Source organism: Mus caroli, unplaced genomic scaffold (assembly GCF_978045245.1).
Source record: "Mus caroli unplaced genomic scaffold, Mus_caroli_1 scaffold_2, whole genome shotgun sequence".
NCBI lineage: Eukaryota > Metazoa > Chordata > Mammalia > Rodentia > Muridae > Mus > Mus caroli.
Window position 1 is genome coordinate 111943645 of NW_028227257.1, and position 18513 is coordinate 111962157.

An 18513-nucleotide genomic window follows, 5' to 3' on the forward strand; every position below is an offset into this window, starting at 1 on the left:
GGAAGTGAAAGATCTCTATGATAAGAACTTCAAGTCTCTGAAGAAAGAAATTGAAGAAGATCTCAGAAGATGGAAAGATCTCCCATGCTCATGGATTGGTAGGATCAATATAATGAAAATGGCTATCTTTCGACAATCAATCTACAGATTCAATGCAATCCCCATCAAAATTCCAATTCAATTCTTCAAGGAATTAGAAAGGGCAATCTGAAAATTCATCTGGAATAACAAAAATACAAGTATAGCAAAAACTCTTCTCAATGATAAAAGAACCTCTGGTGGAATCACCATGCTGGACCTAAAGCTGTATTACAGAGCAATTGTAATAAAAACTGCATGGTCCTGGTATAGTGACAGACAAGTAGACCAATGGAATAGAATTGAAGACCCAGAAATGAACCCACACACCTATGGTCACTTGATCTTTGACAAGGGAGCTAAAACAATCCAGTTGAAAAAGGACAGCATTTTCAACAAATGGTACTGGCACAACTGGCGGTTATCATGTAGAAGAATGCAAATTGATCCATTCCTATCTCCTTGTACTAAGGTCAAATCTAAATGGATCAAGGAACTCCACATAAAACCACATAGAGGAGGAAGTGGGGAAAAGCCTCGAAGGTGTGGGCACAGGGGAAAAATTCCTGAATAGAACAGCAATGGCTTGTGCTGTAAGATCGAGAATCAACAAATGGGACCTCATAAAATTGCAAAGCTTCTGTAAGGCAAAAGACACTGTCAATAAGACAAAAAGACCACCAACAGATTGGGAAAGGATCTTTACCAATCCTAAATCAGATAGGGGACTAATATCTAATATATATAATGAACTCAAGAAGGTGGACTCCAGAAAATCAATTAACCCCATTAAAAAATGGGGCTCAGAGCTAAACAAAGAATTCTCACCTGAGGAATGGCAGAGAAGCACCTGAAACAATGTTCAGCATCCTTAATCATCAGGGAAATGCAAATCAAAACAACCCTGAGATTCCACATCACACCAGTCAAAATGGCTAGAATCAAAAATTCAGGTGAGGGCAGATACTATCAAGGATTTGGAGAAAAAGGAACACTCCTCCATTGCTGGTGGGATTGCAAGCTTGTACAACCACTCTGGAAATCAGTCTGGCAGATCCTCAGAAAACTGGACATAGTACTACCGGAGAATCCAGCAATACCTCTCCTGGGCATATATCCAGAAGATGTCCCAACTGGTAAGGACACCTGCCCCATTATGTTCATAGCAGCCTTATTTATAATAATAGCCAGAAGCTGGAAAGAACCCAGATGTCCCTCAACAGAGGAATGGATACAGAAAATGTGGTACATTTACACAATGGGGTACTACTCAGCTATTAAAAACAGTGAATTTATGAAATTCTTGGGCAAATGGATGTCTCTGGAGGATATCATTCTGAGTGAGGCAACCCAATCACAAAAGAAGTCACTTGATATGCACTCACTGATAATTGAATATTAGCCCAGAAACCTAGAATACCCAAGATACAACTTCCAAAACACAAGAAAATCAAGAAGAAAGGCCAACTTATGGATACTTTATTCCTCCCTAGAATAGGGAATAAAATACCCATGGAAGGAGTTGCAGAGAAAAAGTTTAGAGCTAAGAAAAAAGGATGGACCATCCAGAGACTGCCGCACCCTGGGGTCCATCCCATAATCAGCCACCAAATGCAGACACTATTGCATATGCCAGCACGATGTTGCTTAAGGCACCCTGATATAGCTGTCTCCTGTGAGGCTTTACTAATGCCTGGCAAATACAGAAGTGGATGCTCACAGTCATCTGTAGGATGTGTCTTAGTCAGGGTTTCTATTCCTGCACAAACATCATGACCAAGAAGCAAGTTGGGGAAGAAAGGGTTTATTCAGCTTACATTTCCATACTGCTGTTCATCACCAAAGGATGCAGGACTGGAACTCAAGCAGGTCAGGAAGCAGGAGGTGATGCAGAGGCCATGGAGGGATGTTCCTTACTAGCTTGCCTTGCCTGGCTTGCTCAGCCTGCTCTCTTATAGAACCAAGACTACCAGCCCAGAGATGGTCCCACCCACAAGGGGCCTTTCCCCCTTGATCACTAATTGAGAAAATGCCTGACAGTTGTATCTCATGGAGGCATTTCCTCAACTGAAGCTCCTTTCTTTGTGATAACTCCCCCTGTGTCAAATTGACACAAAACTAGCCAATACAATTGACCCCTTGTCAACTTGTCACACAAACACATCACTAGTAAGCCTCAACCCTTACGTTCTTATTCATCCCCAAGGTCTAAATAACTTTAAATGTCCCACAGTCTTTACATATTCTTAAAAATTCAATCTCTTTAAAATATCCATCTCTTTTAAAAGTCCAAAGTCTTTTTACAATTAAAAGTCTCTTAACTGTGGGCTCCACTAAAATAGTTTCTTCCTTCAAGAGGGAAAATATCAGGGCACAGTCACAATCAAAAGCAAAAATCAATGTCCAACCTTCCAATGTCTGGGATCCAACTCACAATCTTCTGGGCTCCTCCAAGGAATTAGGTCACTTCTCCAGTCATGCCCTTTGTAGCACACGCATCGTCCTCTAGGCTCCAGATGCCTGTACTCCACTGCTGCTGCTGCTCTTGGTGGTCATCTCATGGTACTGGCATCTCCAAAACACTGCATGACCCCTTCAGTCCTGGGCCTTCAATTGCAACTGCGGCTGCACCTTCACCAATGGCCTTCCATGGCCTCTAACAGTATCAAGCCTCAGCTGTTCTTCATGACCCCTTCATGCCTTCAAAACCAGTACCACCTCGGTGACCCTTACATATTACCAAGTCCCACTGCAGCAGGAGTACAACCTTGGCTATCTCTGGAACACAGCCTCTTTGTGCTTTCAGAAAACACTTTCCAGAAGATGTCACCTCAATGATGCTGGTCTCTTCTTAATCACCGCTAATTTCTTAGCTCCAGCTAACCAGCATCAATAGTCCCAGTAATGCCAAGTTTTTGCTTTAGTAGTTCTGGTATCTTGTTAATCACAGCTGATTTTTCAGCTAACCAGAACCACAGAATCTTCACAATCAAAAATAGCAATGGCCCTGAAAAGAGTCTTTAATTTTCCCTCTGAAATTTCACAAACCAGGCCTCCATCTTCTGCACTGTTCTAAGCATTATCTACCAAGCTCCTACACAACATTCGACAGAGCTCTTAATACCGAATGGATCTTCTGGCCCAAAGTTCCACAGTCCTCCCCAAAACATGGTCAGGTTGTCACAGGAATACCCCACTCTGCTGGTACCAATTTGTCTTAGTCAGGGTTTCTATTCCTGCACAAACATCATGACCAAGAAGCAAGTTGGGGAAGAAAGGGTTTATTCAGCTTACATTTCCATACTGCTGTTCATCACCAAAGGATGCAGGACTGGAACTCAAGCAGGTCAGGAAGCAGGAGCTGATGCAGAGGCCATGGAGGGATGTTCCTTACTAGCTTGCCTTGCCTGGCTTGCTCAGCCTGCTCTCTTATAGAACCAAGACTACCAGCCCACAAGGGGCCTTTCCCCCTTGATCACTAATTGAGAAAATGCCTGACAGTTGTATCTCATGGAGGCATTTCCTCAACTGAAGCTCCTTTCTCTGTGATAACTCCAGCTGTGTCAAGTTGACACAAAACTAGCCAATACAGGATGGAACACATGGCCCCCAATATAGGAGCTAGAGAATGTACCCAATAGCTGAAGGGGTCTGCAACCCTATAGGTGGAACAACAATATTAACTAACCAGTATCCCCAGAGCTCATGTCTCTAGCTGCATATGTAGCAGAAGATGACCTACTCGGCCATCATTGGGAAGAGAGGCCCCTTGGTCTTGCAAACTTTATATGCCCCAGTACAGGGGAATGTAAGGGCCAAGAAGTGGGAGTGAGTGGGTAGGGGAGCAGGGAGGGGGGAGGGTATAGGGATCTTTTGGGATAGCATTTGAAATGTAAATGAAGAAAATATCTAATACCATTGGGGGGGGGAGGTGTGTGACACCACTACCTGGCTGTAAAATGCTTTTTAAATGAAATAAGAAGTGAACAATTATTCTGCAGGGTACATTAAAAGAAATTTTCTTTGTTTGTGTTGTCTGGTTATACAAAACAATTTAGATATTTACTTACCAATGGCTGAAAACTTTTCTGACTTTTATGTCTCCTATGTCTTTTTTTGATTGTCACTTCTTTGCATAGAACTACAGGTGAAGACAAACATTTAAGTAACAGTAAGAACAGGGCAGTTTCATTCTGTAAGTCTTGTTACTCCAAGAGACTAATACATAGATAAAATGACAGTGTTATGTAAAACTAAATTAGCCGTGTTTACTGCTTAGTTATATGTTCATGTTTTAACAATATTTTCACTTATTCTCTGAGAATTCCATAATTATAATTCAATCACACTCATTCCCAGTTTGTGGATTTGAGGAGCCTCTATGTTTAGTTGAGATTACTTACTTTATAAGATCCTTATAATTATTCAAGATTAATGTGTATCTGTGGACTGATAGCAGACTGTACAAAGTTCAGTGATAGTGAATAATTTAAAGTTTCATCCATAAACCCTTCAAGTGAACATGAGTGAAAAAACCCATACACATAGTATTTTAGAATACGATTGTGTTCAGATTCACAGTGTGCACTGTTCTCAGTCTCCTAAGAGAAGAGTTGGGACACAATGTCCACGTTCGTCATCCATTAGTCTTTGTGCAGTGACTGTGAACACGTGTATATTGTCTTGGTTTCTACTTCTTGGTGTTTTGATTAATACATTGGCAAAAAGAAATCTTACATCAGTTTTTTTATTAAATATTTTCTTCATTTACATTTCAAATGCTATCCCCAATGCGTCTTATCCCCTCCCCCTGCCCTGCTCCCCAACCTACCCACTCCTGCTTCCTGGGCATCAGTTTTTTAAATAGAGTTTAGATTAGACTTTTATGTTTTTAGAAATCTGTGATTTTTGGAATCACAGATTGGAATACTGTGTTTTGTACTGTGATGCTCCTTGGCTCCCAATTACTGGTTACTGTCCTCACTGCATGGAAGTCAGAGTGGCAGGGACTTGAAGCCACTGGCTTAGAATCAATGCATGTATGCTTGGACTCAACTTCATTTATCCACTCTTGAATGTAGCTCAGAACCATTTCTAGGGGATTATGCCCCCTACAGTGGGCAAGTCCTCCCATCAGAAACACTCACATGCAAACCTGACCTAGCCAATTCTCATTGAAACTCTTCCCAGGTGGATTTTGGTGATGTTGAGTTGACAAAACTACCCCTCACATGTAATTTAAAACTTTTCTACCTTACTTTACTGTTTGCTTCTGAGAAAGTTCAACCAGTTCTGTTTAGCTTTCATTGATTACCCATCTTTCTAGAAAAGTAGCCACCTCTATTTTAGAGTACTTTACAATTATCTGTTTTCCTACGGTATATTTATTAACTGTAAAAAATGTTGAATTTGTAGATTTTGAGATGATGAATTGCAGGAAGAGATTTTAAAATAATATTTTAAAAACAGTCATAATTTATCTTAATGAATAATTTACTAACTCTATTAAATGCTAAGGATTGATGTGCATAGATTTTCAGCAAAGGCATGAAGGCAGGCCTTCCAAAAGGTGAGCCTGGACTTAGTCAAAACTTTGATGTTAGGTACATAGAAGGGTGGGAATTGTTAAGATAAGAAATTTGGGTGAAAGATAATAGTCATGCTAAAACATATGAATTATTGGGGAACAAAACCATCTATTTGGAAATATGAGAGAAAAAACAAGACACAGAAATACAAAGGTCAGTGTCTGAACAGGTGTTTGTCATTTAGACATCATAAATAACATTTAAATGATTAGTGATAAATATTTTAAAATGCCCTATGGTCATAACAGTACTAGATGTAGATCAATGTAACACTGTAGCGGAAAGGCTGACAGCAGGGTATACTTATATGTGTCTCTGGGTGATTTTGTTTAAGACAAAAGTTTATAGTAAGATTAGTCTTGAACTAGGAATCATTTTAGGATTCGAAACTATCAATATCTAGTTAGTATATAATTAGTCATTACTGTATCAATGGATGTATTAATGGGAAAACCTGGAAGATATCACTCTGATTATTATAAGTAAATGATGTATTAAATGTCACTGACTAGGATTCATTTATATCATATCTATATCATTAGGACCCATTGAGGAATTCTATTTCAGTTAGCCCCTTTCAAGTATGAAGAGCTCTGTAAGAACAGAGGGGCAGGCCAGGGAGTGAGTGTACATACATAAACATGGATATTGTGTGTTCAGGACCTTACTTGAAATTCTATCAAAACTCTTGCCCAGCCCAACTAACACACTCTACAGGAGGGCCCCACCCACACTGAGTCGACAACCTTCTGCTGCAACAATGAGGAACAAGTGTACAAACAACGATCATTTCACATTCAAACCACGCATTCCTAAAGTGGATTTTGATCACCCCATGTACCCCGTTATTTCCCCATCATTCAGTTTCCCGTTTTCCCTGCACGTGATTATTATCCCTCAGAATCCTCAAATATTACACGACCTGTAGATGATCTAATAAATCAGCTGTTATAGTTTTAACATTGAATTACACCCTAAGCTTGCCACAATTCAATGTCTCTTAAGCTTGACAAAATAAAAACAACGTAGGCGCTCTGTCTACTGGCATGTTGTTCCAGCTCATTTAAATAGATACTCCATCTGAGGACTATATATAAAATATCGTTCATACCTCCTATTGTGTATCTTGTCTGACTTTCTCTTCTTTGATCTCCAGCTCCAGTTAGATGCTGAACATCTTCCTTTTGCTGAGTACAAATCAATGGCAGGTTGCTGAAGTTAAAATTCTAGTTACACGTAATTTCCAATAACTTGTAAGGAGCCAATTGGTTGTTACTATATTTTTCTAAAGATTTCCTTATTCATTTTAATTTCATGCCAATGTTCAAATGCTTACTCCTTAGACTTCTTTGTTATATTAACCCTTTTGAGCTGTATGCACATAGAGTATAGATCATTTTCAGAAAAAATATTTTCAACTAAGGAAAAACAAAGTTTATTTCTGAATTCTTGTCAATATCTTAGTGACAATCATAGTGAGATAAAATATTTATTTAACTAAATACTAAATAGTGAACAATTGTTCTATAGGTCAGTATGGCTTGCGATTTTATCTGACTGTTACCTTGTAAAAATCCCAGTAACAAGCAAGACCTTTAGTTTAGTATTACATACCAGTGACTCAGACCTTCCCCTAAGTGCATGGTTTCTTTGCTCTTCTGTTAATGTCAATTCTTTGTCAGGTTCTGCTGGTAATATATAAATATATAAAATATAATGAAATGGTAGGTCACATGAAATTCTACAAATATCAATAGATAAGTTTTAAATTGTTTAAAATTAAAAGCTTTCCATCTAATTGCACTTATTTATCTTAACTGACAAATTGAAAATAAAGTTCTATAAAATATAGTTGTAGTTATAAAAGTCTTACATGTATACTAAAATACATGAAAGGGTAGAGCTTGTCCTGGGCAAGTACTTGGCTCTGTGGCTTATGTATCATCCACAACAAATAATTGGCAATCCTTAATTATACACAAATGATTATTTAATAGGAAATAATCACATATATAGATTATGCTATATTTTAGCATGTGACCTTATCATACATATATTGGATCATATGATCTATAGCAGTGGACCTTAACTGTGAATCAGCACAGATATTGAAGACCATAGTGAAGTAAATAGGAGAAAGATTGAGTGCATACTTTCAACTGGCTATGAAACCCAGGAGGAAAGAAAATGTGACTTTAACACACACACCGAGCAATAGTTCCATTCTTCAGGATAGGCCTGAATTCCAAAGGCTGAGTGAATTTGATTAAAATCTCCTTAGTATCAGAAAACACAGGGAGTCTCAGTGGTAGCCACTTCTCCAATGACTAGCTCTAAACTTTGAAAAAGTAACACCCTTAATCACCAACCAATGAGGTTTCTCAACTGGTACAGATTTCAAGCTCTGTAGAATCTAGGATGAGGAGTCACACATATCAAACTATCTGCACAAGTTTACATTTTAAAGACTCCCCCGCTCCCAGACTTTTCCATGCCATTTATTCAAACGCCAATGTCCACAAGGACATGTAAATGTTTCTTCAGATTTTGGTGAGCAAATTTTGGAGAGTGATGAGAATTCAATAAACATTTCACATCTTTTATACTACTTCTCACCACAATAAATAATACAGCAAATCACCTGATTCCCACGGCCTTTCCTGCCTCTTTGCCACTGCTCTCTTTAGAAATGAACTTTTCCTTTTAAAGGAAAGCTGTGTAGATAGGAAGGGAAATATGTCAATGAGTATCTTTTACATAGAACACTCAATTAATTATACACAGAACAATATAACATTTATTACCTTGAGCTGAGTAGGACTTTCCTTTGAAAAATCTGAAAATACTAAAAGTTATATAATGAGTTATGTAAAAACCATGCAAAGGAAACTGTTGATCATACCAAACTCATAAAGATCTGAACCTTAGCAGTTAAGTCAGGGCATTGAAATGGCTTGGGTTTTGGTCTTTGGGGATAATTGCTTGTCTCTGTTCCTTATTCCAGGTGAGAAAAACAAACTGATAGAAGTCATAATAAAGTCTTGACTAACTTAAAAGCATGACTTTCAGAGTCAGATGATGGCTTTAATGAGCATAACGTAGGAAAAGGCAAATATACTAATTTGAATATGCTGAGAAGTGAAGAGGAATGGGGTCTGTAATCAGAGGATGAAATAGCACACAGAGGGGGTATTGCCCTGCACAAGTGATGGAAACAGACTAAGCCTGGGTTTCTATTACTATATATTAGAAGCATCCATTCTCTTATAATAAATTTTTCATGATATTCCTTGTAATTCCTTGTAATTCAGGAAGAATAAAGAGATGATGAGACTTGTATTTCAGAAATATAGACTGATATTATATCCATGAAAATTTTCATGAACTTGGAGTGCTTCGTTATGCACCTTTATTACTACTTTAATTCAAAACACACAGTGTGCCGATATAGTTACATTTTCCCCTAGACGGGGGACCTTAAGGTTTCTAGGTCAACCTCATCCAGATAAGTACATAAACCAAGCACTGGAATTCGTGGGTCTTTGATTTTGTCATTGAAACAGAACATTAGAATTGAGGAGGTGAGCCGGGCATGGTGGCGCACGCCTTTAATCCCAGCACTCGGGAGGCAGAGGCAGGCGGATTTCTCAGTTCGAGGCCAGCCTGGTCTACAAAATGAGCTCCAGGACAGCCAGAGCTATAAAGAGAAACCCTGTCTCAAAAAACCAAAAAAAAAAAAAAAAAAAAAAGAATTGAGGAGGTGTTTATACCCTTTTAAACAGATCAAATCCATGGAATATGAAGTACAACCCCAAATTGTGCGATTCAGGGAATGTATTTTCTTTCTCATCACATATCTACTTAATAATTTATATATGCACAATTTTCACATTGGTCTTTGCTCCATTTTGTCTATATCTGTTTCATTAGTATGAAACCAGTCACAGATTTCTATTAGTGATGATATCACCTGCATAACAAGGGTCCTTGTGATGGAGTGAAGAATTTAATATCATTGTGTTATGAGAAGAGTTGAAATGATTACCTCCCTAAAATACTAGCACTTAATTCTGCTTCCATCACACTATCCTGCTATAGATACTGAGTTTCTGGGTTTGATGCATGAAGGAAGTGCTCTTGAATTTCCTAAACACAAATTCCAATTTTATCAAAAATCAAGTGTTTGTATTCCTCACATAGAAATACCTCACTTAAAACTCAAATAATCTCTAGAATTATAGACTTCATTCTGCTCATTTTTGTTATACATGTCACATTCTTCTTTTATACTTAGCAGTAGTATCATTGTATCATACAATGAGAAATATGGATCTATTCTGTTCCTTACATAGAGAATTATATACTGACTATAAAAGAAACTAAAACTGTTTTTTTTATTTCATCTCTTTGCAGATTAGCTGTTCATTAGAAATAGAAGCAAGCCCTTCTTTTGTTTTGGTTGTGTATCTACTTAGTAAGCAGTGGATCACTGTAAAAATATTTAATAACTGCTTCTCAGAGTAGGCATGATAGATTAGATACCTTTTACAACCAAGGATAACACATAACCACACAGCAGCTGAGTCATGTCAATTCTGTCATGGTACATACACCAGAGATTATTTGCCAAATTGAAAAAAAAAATCTATTGTTGATATTCTAAGTCCTGAATCTCTAACTCCAGTTTAACTTTCAAAAATCTAGCCTTTTACTCCTTTGTCATACTTGCAAAAACTACAGAAGAAATGACAAATTTCAGAGTGGCTATTTGAACTGGCTATGGCTTCCATTGGCATGGCACAGATGAGCCTAGGGTTTTCTTATATTTCTCTCCTTCTGAGTTATTTATCATCCCAAGACCAACATTTTATGTGACATTGATTTCTTTTCATGTATGACTGACTTACAACTTTGTCTCTATTTGCATTAGGAAAATATGTGCTCATGGTGGACCACTATGATATATAATGTCCTCACCATCCTAAGGAAGAAAGAAATGATAGAATTCTCTTTTGTACTTTGAATACCCAGTTACATCTTAGAATAATATTTTCTTCTTCAACCACTTTCATTGTGCCATCATTAGTTTTAAAAGATTTTTGTTCTTTTCAAACACTCCTCTGCACGTTAGCTAAACTGTTCATGGTGGAACATAATGCATAACAAGATGCAGTTTGACAGAAGAAGCAGTTAGAATTTTGGCTTTAGGCTCTTCGTCCCCCTGGCAGAGAAGAAATGTAGGCATGAGGACAGAGAGCCACATGGGACCCAGAGTCAGCAAGCAAACTGTGGAAGCAAGTATTGCTGGGCCAGAAAACAATACAACCCATCTCCAGTGACCCACTTTTTCTAATGGTCTCACCTACAGGAGAGGGGCAGCATTTCCAGACAGTGCCACCGGATGGGTACCATTTTTGGAAGCTAGGAACCCAAGGGAAGCATTCCTAACCATATTACACACCCCTTCCCTAGTTTCTGTTAATGTACCCCAAACTCCCCCTCCTCTCATTTCTCTGTCTCCTCTGTATTCACTATGTCTAACCACGCCTCTGGTAGTACCATTCCTTATAACTTATTCAAAAATCCTGCTACATTACTGGCACAATCAATTGCAGGATTCGCTAAGCCAGGAGCAGATATCAATCTTATTACCATTTAGCTTCTCATTTGACTTACTATATAATTAATAAGTAAAAATGTCTATTGCAAAATACTGTTGTCATGATTTAAATACATATCCCATCAAAGGCTGCTCATAAAATATAATTCATACCTTTCATTTCACCATTTCTGGTATTTTCTCTTCCAGGATCTGCAGTCTCTGACAAATGACCCACATCTTGTTCCAGAGGAGGATGCTCAGACACAGACCAAGAAGACTAACAAGAAAAATGAGTTCCACGAAATGTCATCTTACCTTCCAAGAAACTACAGCCTCTCATTTTAAAAGTAAAGACTGGAAATTAAGGAAAGATGTTATTCTACTGCATGCCACTTGTATGAAACTGTTAAAATACATTTCTATCAGTTCCAGCTTTGGACTTCTTTTGGACCATACAAAACAAGAACATCAAATGAAAACCAGTTAGTTATCTAAAAAGAGTAGTAGTACGTATCAAATATATGGTAGTGTGAAATTCATATGGTAGTGTGTAAGACAGGATTAGTTTTTTAAATGAGCAAAAGGATCTTTAATATCCTCAGTGCCTATCAAACAGGATGATAAAATGTCCCCTTTCCTACCAAGTGTAAAGACAGTTATAGAAGCACATGATTTAGTGATGGCCAGTTCTTTTTTTAAAATTTTTTTTATTATGCATTTTCCTCAATTACATTTCCAAAGCTATCCCAAAAGTTCCCCATACCCTCCCACCCACTCCCCTACCCACCCATTCCCACTTTTTGGCCCTGGCGTTCCCCTGTACTGGGGCATATAAAGTTTGCATGTCCAAGGGGCCTCTCTTTCCAGTGATGGCCGACTAGGCCATCTTTTGATACATATGCAGCTAGAGTCAAGAGCTCCGGGGTACTGGTTAGTTCATAATGTTGTTGCACCTACAGGGTTGCAGATCTCTATAACTCCTTGGATACTTTCTCTAGCTCCTCCATTGGGAGCCCTGTGATCCATCCACTAGCTGACTGTGAGCATCCACTTCTGTGTTTGCTAGGCCCCGGCCTAGTCTCACAGGAGACAGCTATATCAGGGTCCTTGCAGCAAAATCTCGCTAGTGTATGCAATGGTGTCATCGTTTGGAGGCTAATTATGGGATGGATCCCTGGATATGGCAGTCTCTATATGTTCCATCCTTTTGTCTCAGCTCCAAATTTTGTCTCTGTAACTCCTTCCATGGGTGATTGTTTCCAATTCTAAGAAGGGGCAAAGTGTCCACACTTTGGTCTTCGTTCTTCTTCAGTTTCATGTGTTTTACAAATTGTCTCTTATATCTCAGGTATACTAAGTTTCTGGGGTAATATCCACTTATTAGTGAGTACATATCATTTCAGTTCTTTTGTGATTGGGTTACCTCACTCAGGATGATGCCCTCCAGGTCGAACCACTTGCCTAGGAATTTCATAAATTCATTCTTTTTAATAGCTGATTAGTACTCCATTGTGTAAATGTCCCACATTTTTTTGTATCCATTCCTCTGTTGAGGGGCATCTGGGTTCTTTCCAGCTTCTGGCTATTATAAATAAGGCTGCTATGAACATAATGGAGCAGGTGTCCTTCTTACCAGTTGGGACATCTTCTGGATATATGCCCAGGAGAGGTATTGCGGGATCCTCCGGTAGTACTATGTCCAATTTTCTGAGGAACCGCCAGACTGATTTCCAGAGTGGTTGTACAAGCTTGCAATCCCACCAACAAAGGAGGAGTGTTCCTCTTTCTCCACATCCTCGCCAGCATCTGCTGTCACCTGAATTTTTGATCTTAGCCATTCTGACTGGTGTGAGATGGAATCTCAGGGTTGTCTTGATTTGCATTTCTCTGATGATTAAGGATGTTGAACATTTTTTCAGGTGTTTCTCAACCATTCGGTATTCCTCAGTTGAGAATTCTTTGTTTAGCTCTGAGCCCCATTTTTTAATGGGGTTATTTGATTTTCTGGAGTACACCTTCCTGAGTTCTTTATATATATTGGATATTAGTCCCCTATCTTATTTAAGATAGGTAAAGAGATGGCTCAGCCGTTAAAGGCTAGGCTCACAACCAAAAATGTAAGACAGGATTAAAAGTATTTATACCAATATATAAAAATAAAACCGAACTCACACATGTAGACACACAATTCCTTCCAACTATGAGAATATTCCAAAGAACATTGGTATATTTTTTCAAATTAAAATAAGTAGAGCACACAATTATATTCCTATCTTTAACAAAGTAACTAACAAATGAGTATAAATATTGAGCTGCCATGAAAGATAAAGATCAACAGACATCTAAAGATATTTCCAGGACACACAAAAAATATCTGGGTCTCATTTCTTATCCTGAAAATAAAACCTCATTGTCAATACTTTAGTGTTAGTATATAACATTGCAAATATACTCCCCATGATGAATTTTAAATGGAAATCTAGTTCTGCTTTATAGAAGGAGAATCTGGTACTAATGAGATCAGGTAGAACAGAGGCTTCAACAAGGCCTTGTTTGTCAACATAGACTCTTTTAAATCAGTATTTAACATCTCTTCTGTGTAACAATGCAGACACCATGCAAAGTCAACAGGCCCTTTGAACTTAGAACACCTAGGGGAGCAAAGCATCTGTAGGGGCTTCTTTGGTTATGAAATGTCATTTAGTAATGACCATGGTGAGTAATGGATGCTGTGAAAGAAAATACATAGAAGTTGTCAACAAAAAATGTATTTATGGAAGACAAGAATCTTCACTGAATTTCCTGAAAGATGAAAGCACACTTACAAAATTTACAGATAGAAAGGAATTCCTAACCATACAATGGCTGTAATAGAGTATGACTGACTTGGAATAGTTTCTATTAATGATGTTATGTTGAAGAAAAAGAGGGCATTTGCTAGTGAAAGAGTAGATTGTCTGTCACACTGCCAATATGGTCACCATTGCAGATTGCTTATTTAAGCTAAGGAATAGAAAATTGGACATAGCACTACCGGAGGATCCCACAATACCTCTGCTGCGCATATATCCAGAAGATGTTCCAACTGGTAAGAAGGACACATGCTCCACTATGTTCATAGCAGCCTTATGTATAATAGCCAGAAGCTGGAAAGAACCCAGATGCCCCTCAACAGAGGAATGGATACAGAAAATGTGATACATTTACACAATGGAGTACTACTCAGCTATTAAAAAGAATGAATTTATGAAATTCCTAGGCAAATGGATGGACCTGGAGGGTATCATCCTGAGTGAGGTAACCCAATCACAAAAGAACTCACACGATATGTACTCACTGATAAGTGGATATTAGCCCAGAAATTTAGAATACCCAAGATATAAGATACAATTTGCGAATCACATGAAGCTCGGGAAGAACGAAGACCAAAGTGTGGATACTTTGCCCCTTGTTAGAATTGGGATCAAAACACCCATGGAATGAGTTACAGAGACAAAGTTTGGAGCTGGGACGAAAGGATGGACCATCTAGAGACTGCCATATCCGGGGATCCATCCCATAATCAGCTTCCAAATTCTGACACCATTGCATACACTAGCAAGATTTTGCTGGAAGGACCTGCATATGGCTGTCTCTTGTGAGACTATGTCGGGGCCTGGCAAACAGAAGTGGATGCTCACAGTTAGCTATTGGATGCTCACAGTTAGCTATTGGATGGATCACAGGGCCCCCAATGGAGGAGCTAGAGAAAGTAACCAAGGAGCTGAAGGGATCTGCAATCCTATAGGTGGAACAACAATATGAACTAACCAATACCCCTTCGGAGCTCGTGTCTCTAGCTGCATATGAATCAGAAGATGGCCTAGTCTGCCGTCAGTGGAAAGAGAGGCCCATTGGACATGCAAACTTTATATGCCTCAGTACAGGGGAACGCCAGGGCCAAGAAGTGGGAGTGGGTGGGTAGGGGAGTGGGGGGGAGGGTATGGGGGACTTTTGGGATAGCATTGGAAATGTAAATGAAATAAATACCCAATTAAAAAAAAGAATTTAGTGAAAAATCTTAATATCTCATGATAATAATATTAACAATAAGAAAATAGGTTGGATTAAATAAATTTTATTTTGGACCACATTTAGATAAATTTCTGTGAACATAAGAGAGGATATGCAACATAAACACCACCTCGTGAGAACGTCGAGGGAGGAATGAGAGGCCAGCCTACTAAGCAGCACAAGAATTCATTCAGTGTCTGACATGCACCAGGAACCCGTCTGCACAATTTTTTATCTGTCCCTTCTGAGTATGAAGATGACTGAGTATATTCATCCCATCCCTGCTTCTTGGTCACTCACTAGTTAGAAGAGACACCTGAGTTGCAGATGTGACCCACTGCATTCTGGTAAGTGGGCCTTTCTCCTATTCATTGGTAAAGCTAACATTACCTCAGTTTTTAGGGTATAGCTTAAATATTACACACAATTGACTGTAACTACAGGGGATCCCACTCCAAGTCCAACCAACTATAGTTACAGGCTGTCTTGGTAGTAAAGGGTCCTTTACTTTATTTGTGTGAAGCATGTATTTAAACTATAAGTGTTTATACCTTACTATACACTCATCTACCTCTGCCATGGGTGCTAATTTGAGTTATCACCTATTTAATATCTACCATGCAATAGATAGGAAATAATAATAGTATGTTCAAAGTCAAAACATTTGAAACATAGCATAGAACATCTCAAGTCTATTCAGAATTTTAAAATGGCACATGGATACTAAACGTTTTCTAAAAATGAAATCTGCTTAGATGTGTGATGAATCAATCATCTTTACTAAGACCATCAGCATGTCTACTAATAGCAGAGTGTAGTAACTATATAAAATTTGTCAATCTATAGCCCTTAAGTGAAGATAAATCAGCAAGGTACACTTATGTGTGAGCACAAACATGCCTCCATGCTAAAAATGCATATGCGTTCACAGGGCACTGCAGTTGTGTGGCCCTGCATTCTATATTATCATATGGAGTCTTCTGGGTTGATCTGAACAATGACGATGATTTAAGAACTCCTTAATTAAACAAATTGTGGAATAATGAGGAATGTAATTTTATTTGTTATAAATAAATGTTATATTAGCTAAATGAACAAAATCCATATTAAATGTTAAATAAGGTCCTTTAATATTTACATACCAGTGACTCCACACTTTCATGGCTCTCATGCCTTCTGAGATTTTCTATGGGTGTCACTTCGTTGCCTGGTAATAATAATGATGGAGAGGAATATTTAAATACAATAAAATATAACAAAATGACACATAGGATGAACACGTTTGAAAATACTGTCCAAACTTAGCTAAAATAAAAATAAACTTTTATCCCTTCCATAAAATGTTTTTAGTTACAATTAATCTTTTATTGAAGATGTAATTTTTTGAGAGACACCTGTAATGATAGAACATCTTTTTACATAAATGAAAATATATACATATTATGCATGTACATGGAATTTGTACAACTGTAATTTGCTCTGAGTACAAGGAATATAATGATTTCAAAGATTCACTCAGAAATGTATTCACTCAACTTAAATGTGCAGATGCTAAGAAAAAGCATTCAACTTTAATGTAAACTGCTCTCTTTGTCAAAAAAAAAAAAAAAAGGAAATCACTTGTGACTGACTAAATGGCTCAACACGTAAAGACACTTGCCACCCAGCCTAATCACCTGACTTCAGTCCCAGGGAAGGAGAGTACTGACTTCTCAGCTTGGCATCTGACCTCCACACAAGAGCCATAGCATGCCCATATACACACATAAGTGGCATACACAAGAGGAGGAAGAGGAAAGAAAGGTTTAAGCAACAGTACTTTCATCATCAAAAATGACTGCTTTCTCCATGTCTGAGCACAGATACACTCAAAAAGGTTGTGTACACTTTTTGACATCATCCTTGCTCTTTTTAGAGTCATCCTGCCGTCTGATGTCCTCACTGACAACTGGGGACCTTGGGGCTGACTTGGGCTCACTGGCCAGCCAGCTTAGCTTAAACAAAAACCTCCATATTCTGGTAAAAGAAACTGTCCCCCAAACAAGATGTGACAAGACCTGAGGTTGACATTGGCTTCCTCACAACTGTTCACGTGTGCACAGAAAGTATGCACAGATTAAACCATGCTGACCCAGAAAAGAGTGTACTAGCTGATTTTGTTTGTCCACTTGACACTAACTGGAGTTATCACAGAGAAAGGCGCCTCTCTTGAGGAAATGCCTCCATGGGATCCAGCTGTAAGGCATTTTCTCAATTAGTGATGAAGGGGGAGGACCCAGCCCATTGTGGGTGGTGTTATCCCTGGGCTGGTAGTCTTGGGTTCTCTTAGTGAACAGGCTGAGCAAGACAGGAGAAACAGGCCAGTAAGTAAGTAACATTACCTCCATGGCCTTTGCATCAGCTTCTACCTCAATGTTCCTGACCTGTGTCAATTCCAGTTCTGACTTCCTTTGGTGACGAACAGCAATATGGACATGTAAGCTGAACAAACCCTTTCCTCCCCAACTTGCTTTGTTGTCATGGTGTTTCATTGCAGCAATAGAAACCATGACTAAGTCAGACAGCATGAATAAAAATAAAATAAAACGTGTTATCATTTAGTCATCAGATCTATGTAAGTAGGTGCAGTTCAACCCATTACAGCAATTCTGACTTTAGAAATGGATACTTTAATTGTCTTGTCCTGAAAAAATGAAGTTGGTTTCATGTATTGTGTTGGTCTTTTAGGAATCTTTTTAAATGAAGCAATGACATAATCAAGTGGTACTCAGTTTTAAAATGCTTGTTGCTTTTGTAGTAGCACTTGAATAATTAGGTTTTAATGACTAAAACCTGGTCAAAAAACCTGGTAATGAATTCACAATTCTAGCACTTCCTTCTGCTTCCCAAAACCTATGAGTGAGGCTTCAGAGCTTTTGCTTTGTCGATGTTTGTGTGTGTGTGTGTGTGTGTGTGTGTGTGTGTGTGTGTGTGTGCGTGTTCAAAGTCAATGTCCTGTGGTGTTCTCAGAAAATATACTTCTAGTTTGTTTGTTGAGATGGGGATTCTTACTGGTCTGGATCTGGCAAGACTGGCTGAGTAGTGACTTTCTTTATTTACATTTCAAATGTTATCCATTTTCTTGGTTTCCTCCCCAAAAACCCCTATCCCATCCCCTCTCCCCCTGCTCACCAACCCACCCACTCCCACTTC

At 38.5% G+C, this 18513-nt stretch overlaps 1 protein-coding gene across 1 annotated transcript in view; it reads right to left on the minus strand.

Moving 5' to 3' along the window:
* Positions 1 to 18513, minus strand: part of LOC110289830 (uncharacterized) — a 153161-nt gene that overhangs the window by 115181 nt on the left and 19467 nt on the right. The window contains exons 12-18 of the mRNA XM_085834804.1: positions 16464 to 16528; positions 11440 to 11545; positions 8471 to 8511; positions 8308 to 8380; positions 7281 to 7354; positions 6778 to 6853; positions 4149 to 4219 (exon numbers count right to left, since the gene is read on the minus strand). Of these exons, the coding sequence (XP_085690930.1) occupies positions 4149 to 4219; positions 6778 to 6853; positions 7281 to 7354; positions 8308 to 8380; positions 8471 to 8511; positions 11440 to 11545; positions 16464 to 16528 (506 nt within the window). The remainder of the gene's footprint in view (positions 1 to 4148; positions 4220 to 6777; positions 6854 to 7280; positions 7355 to 8307; positions 8381 to 8470; positions 8512 to 11439; positions 11546 to 16463; positions 16529 to 18513) is intronic.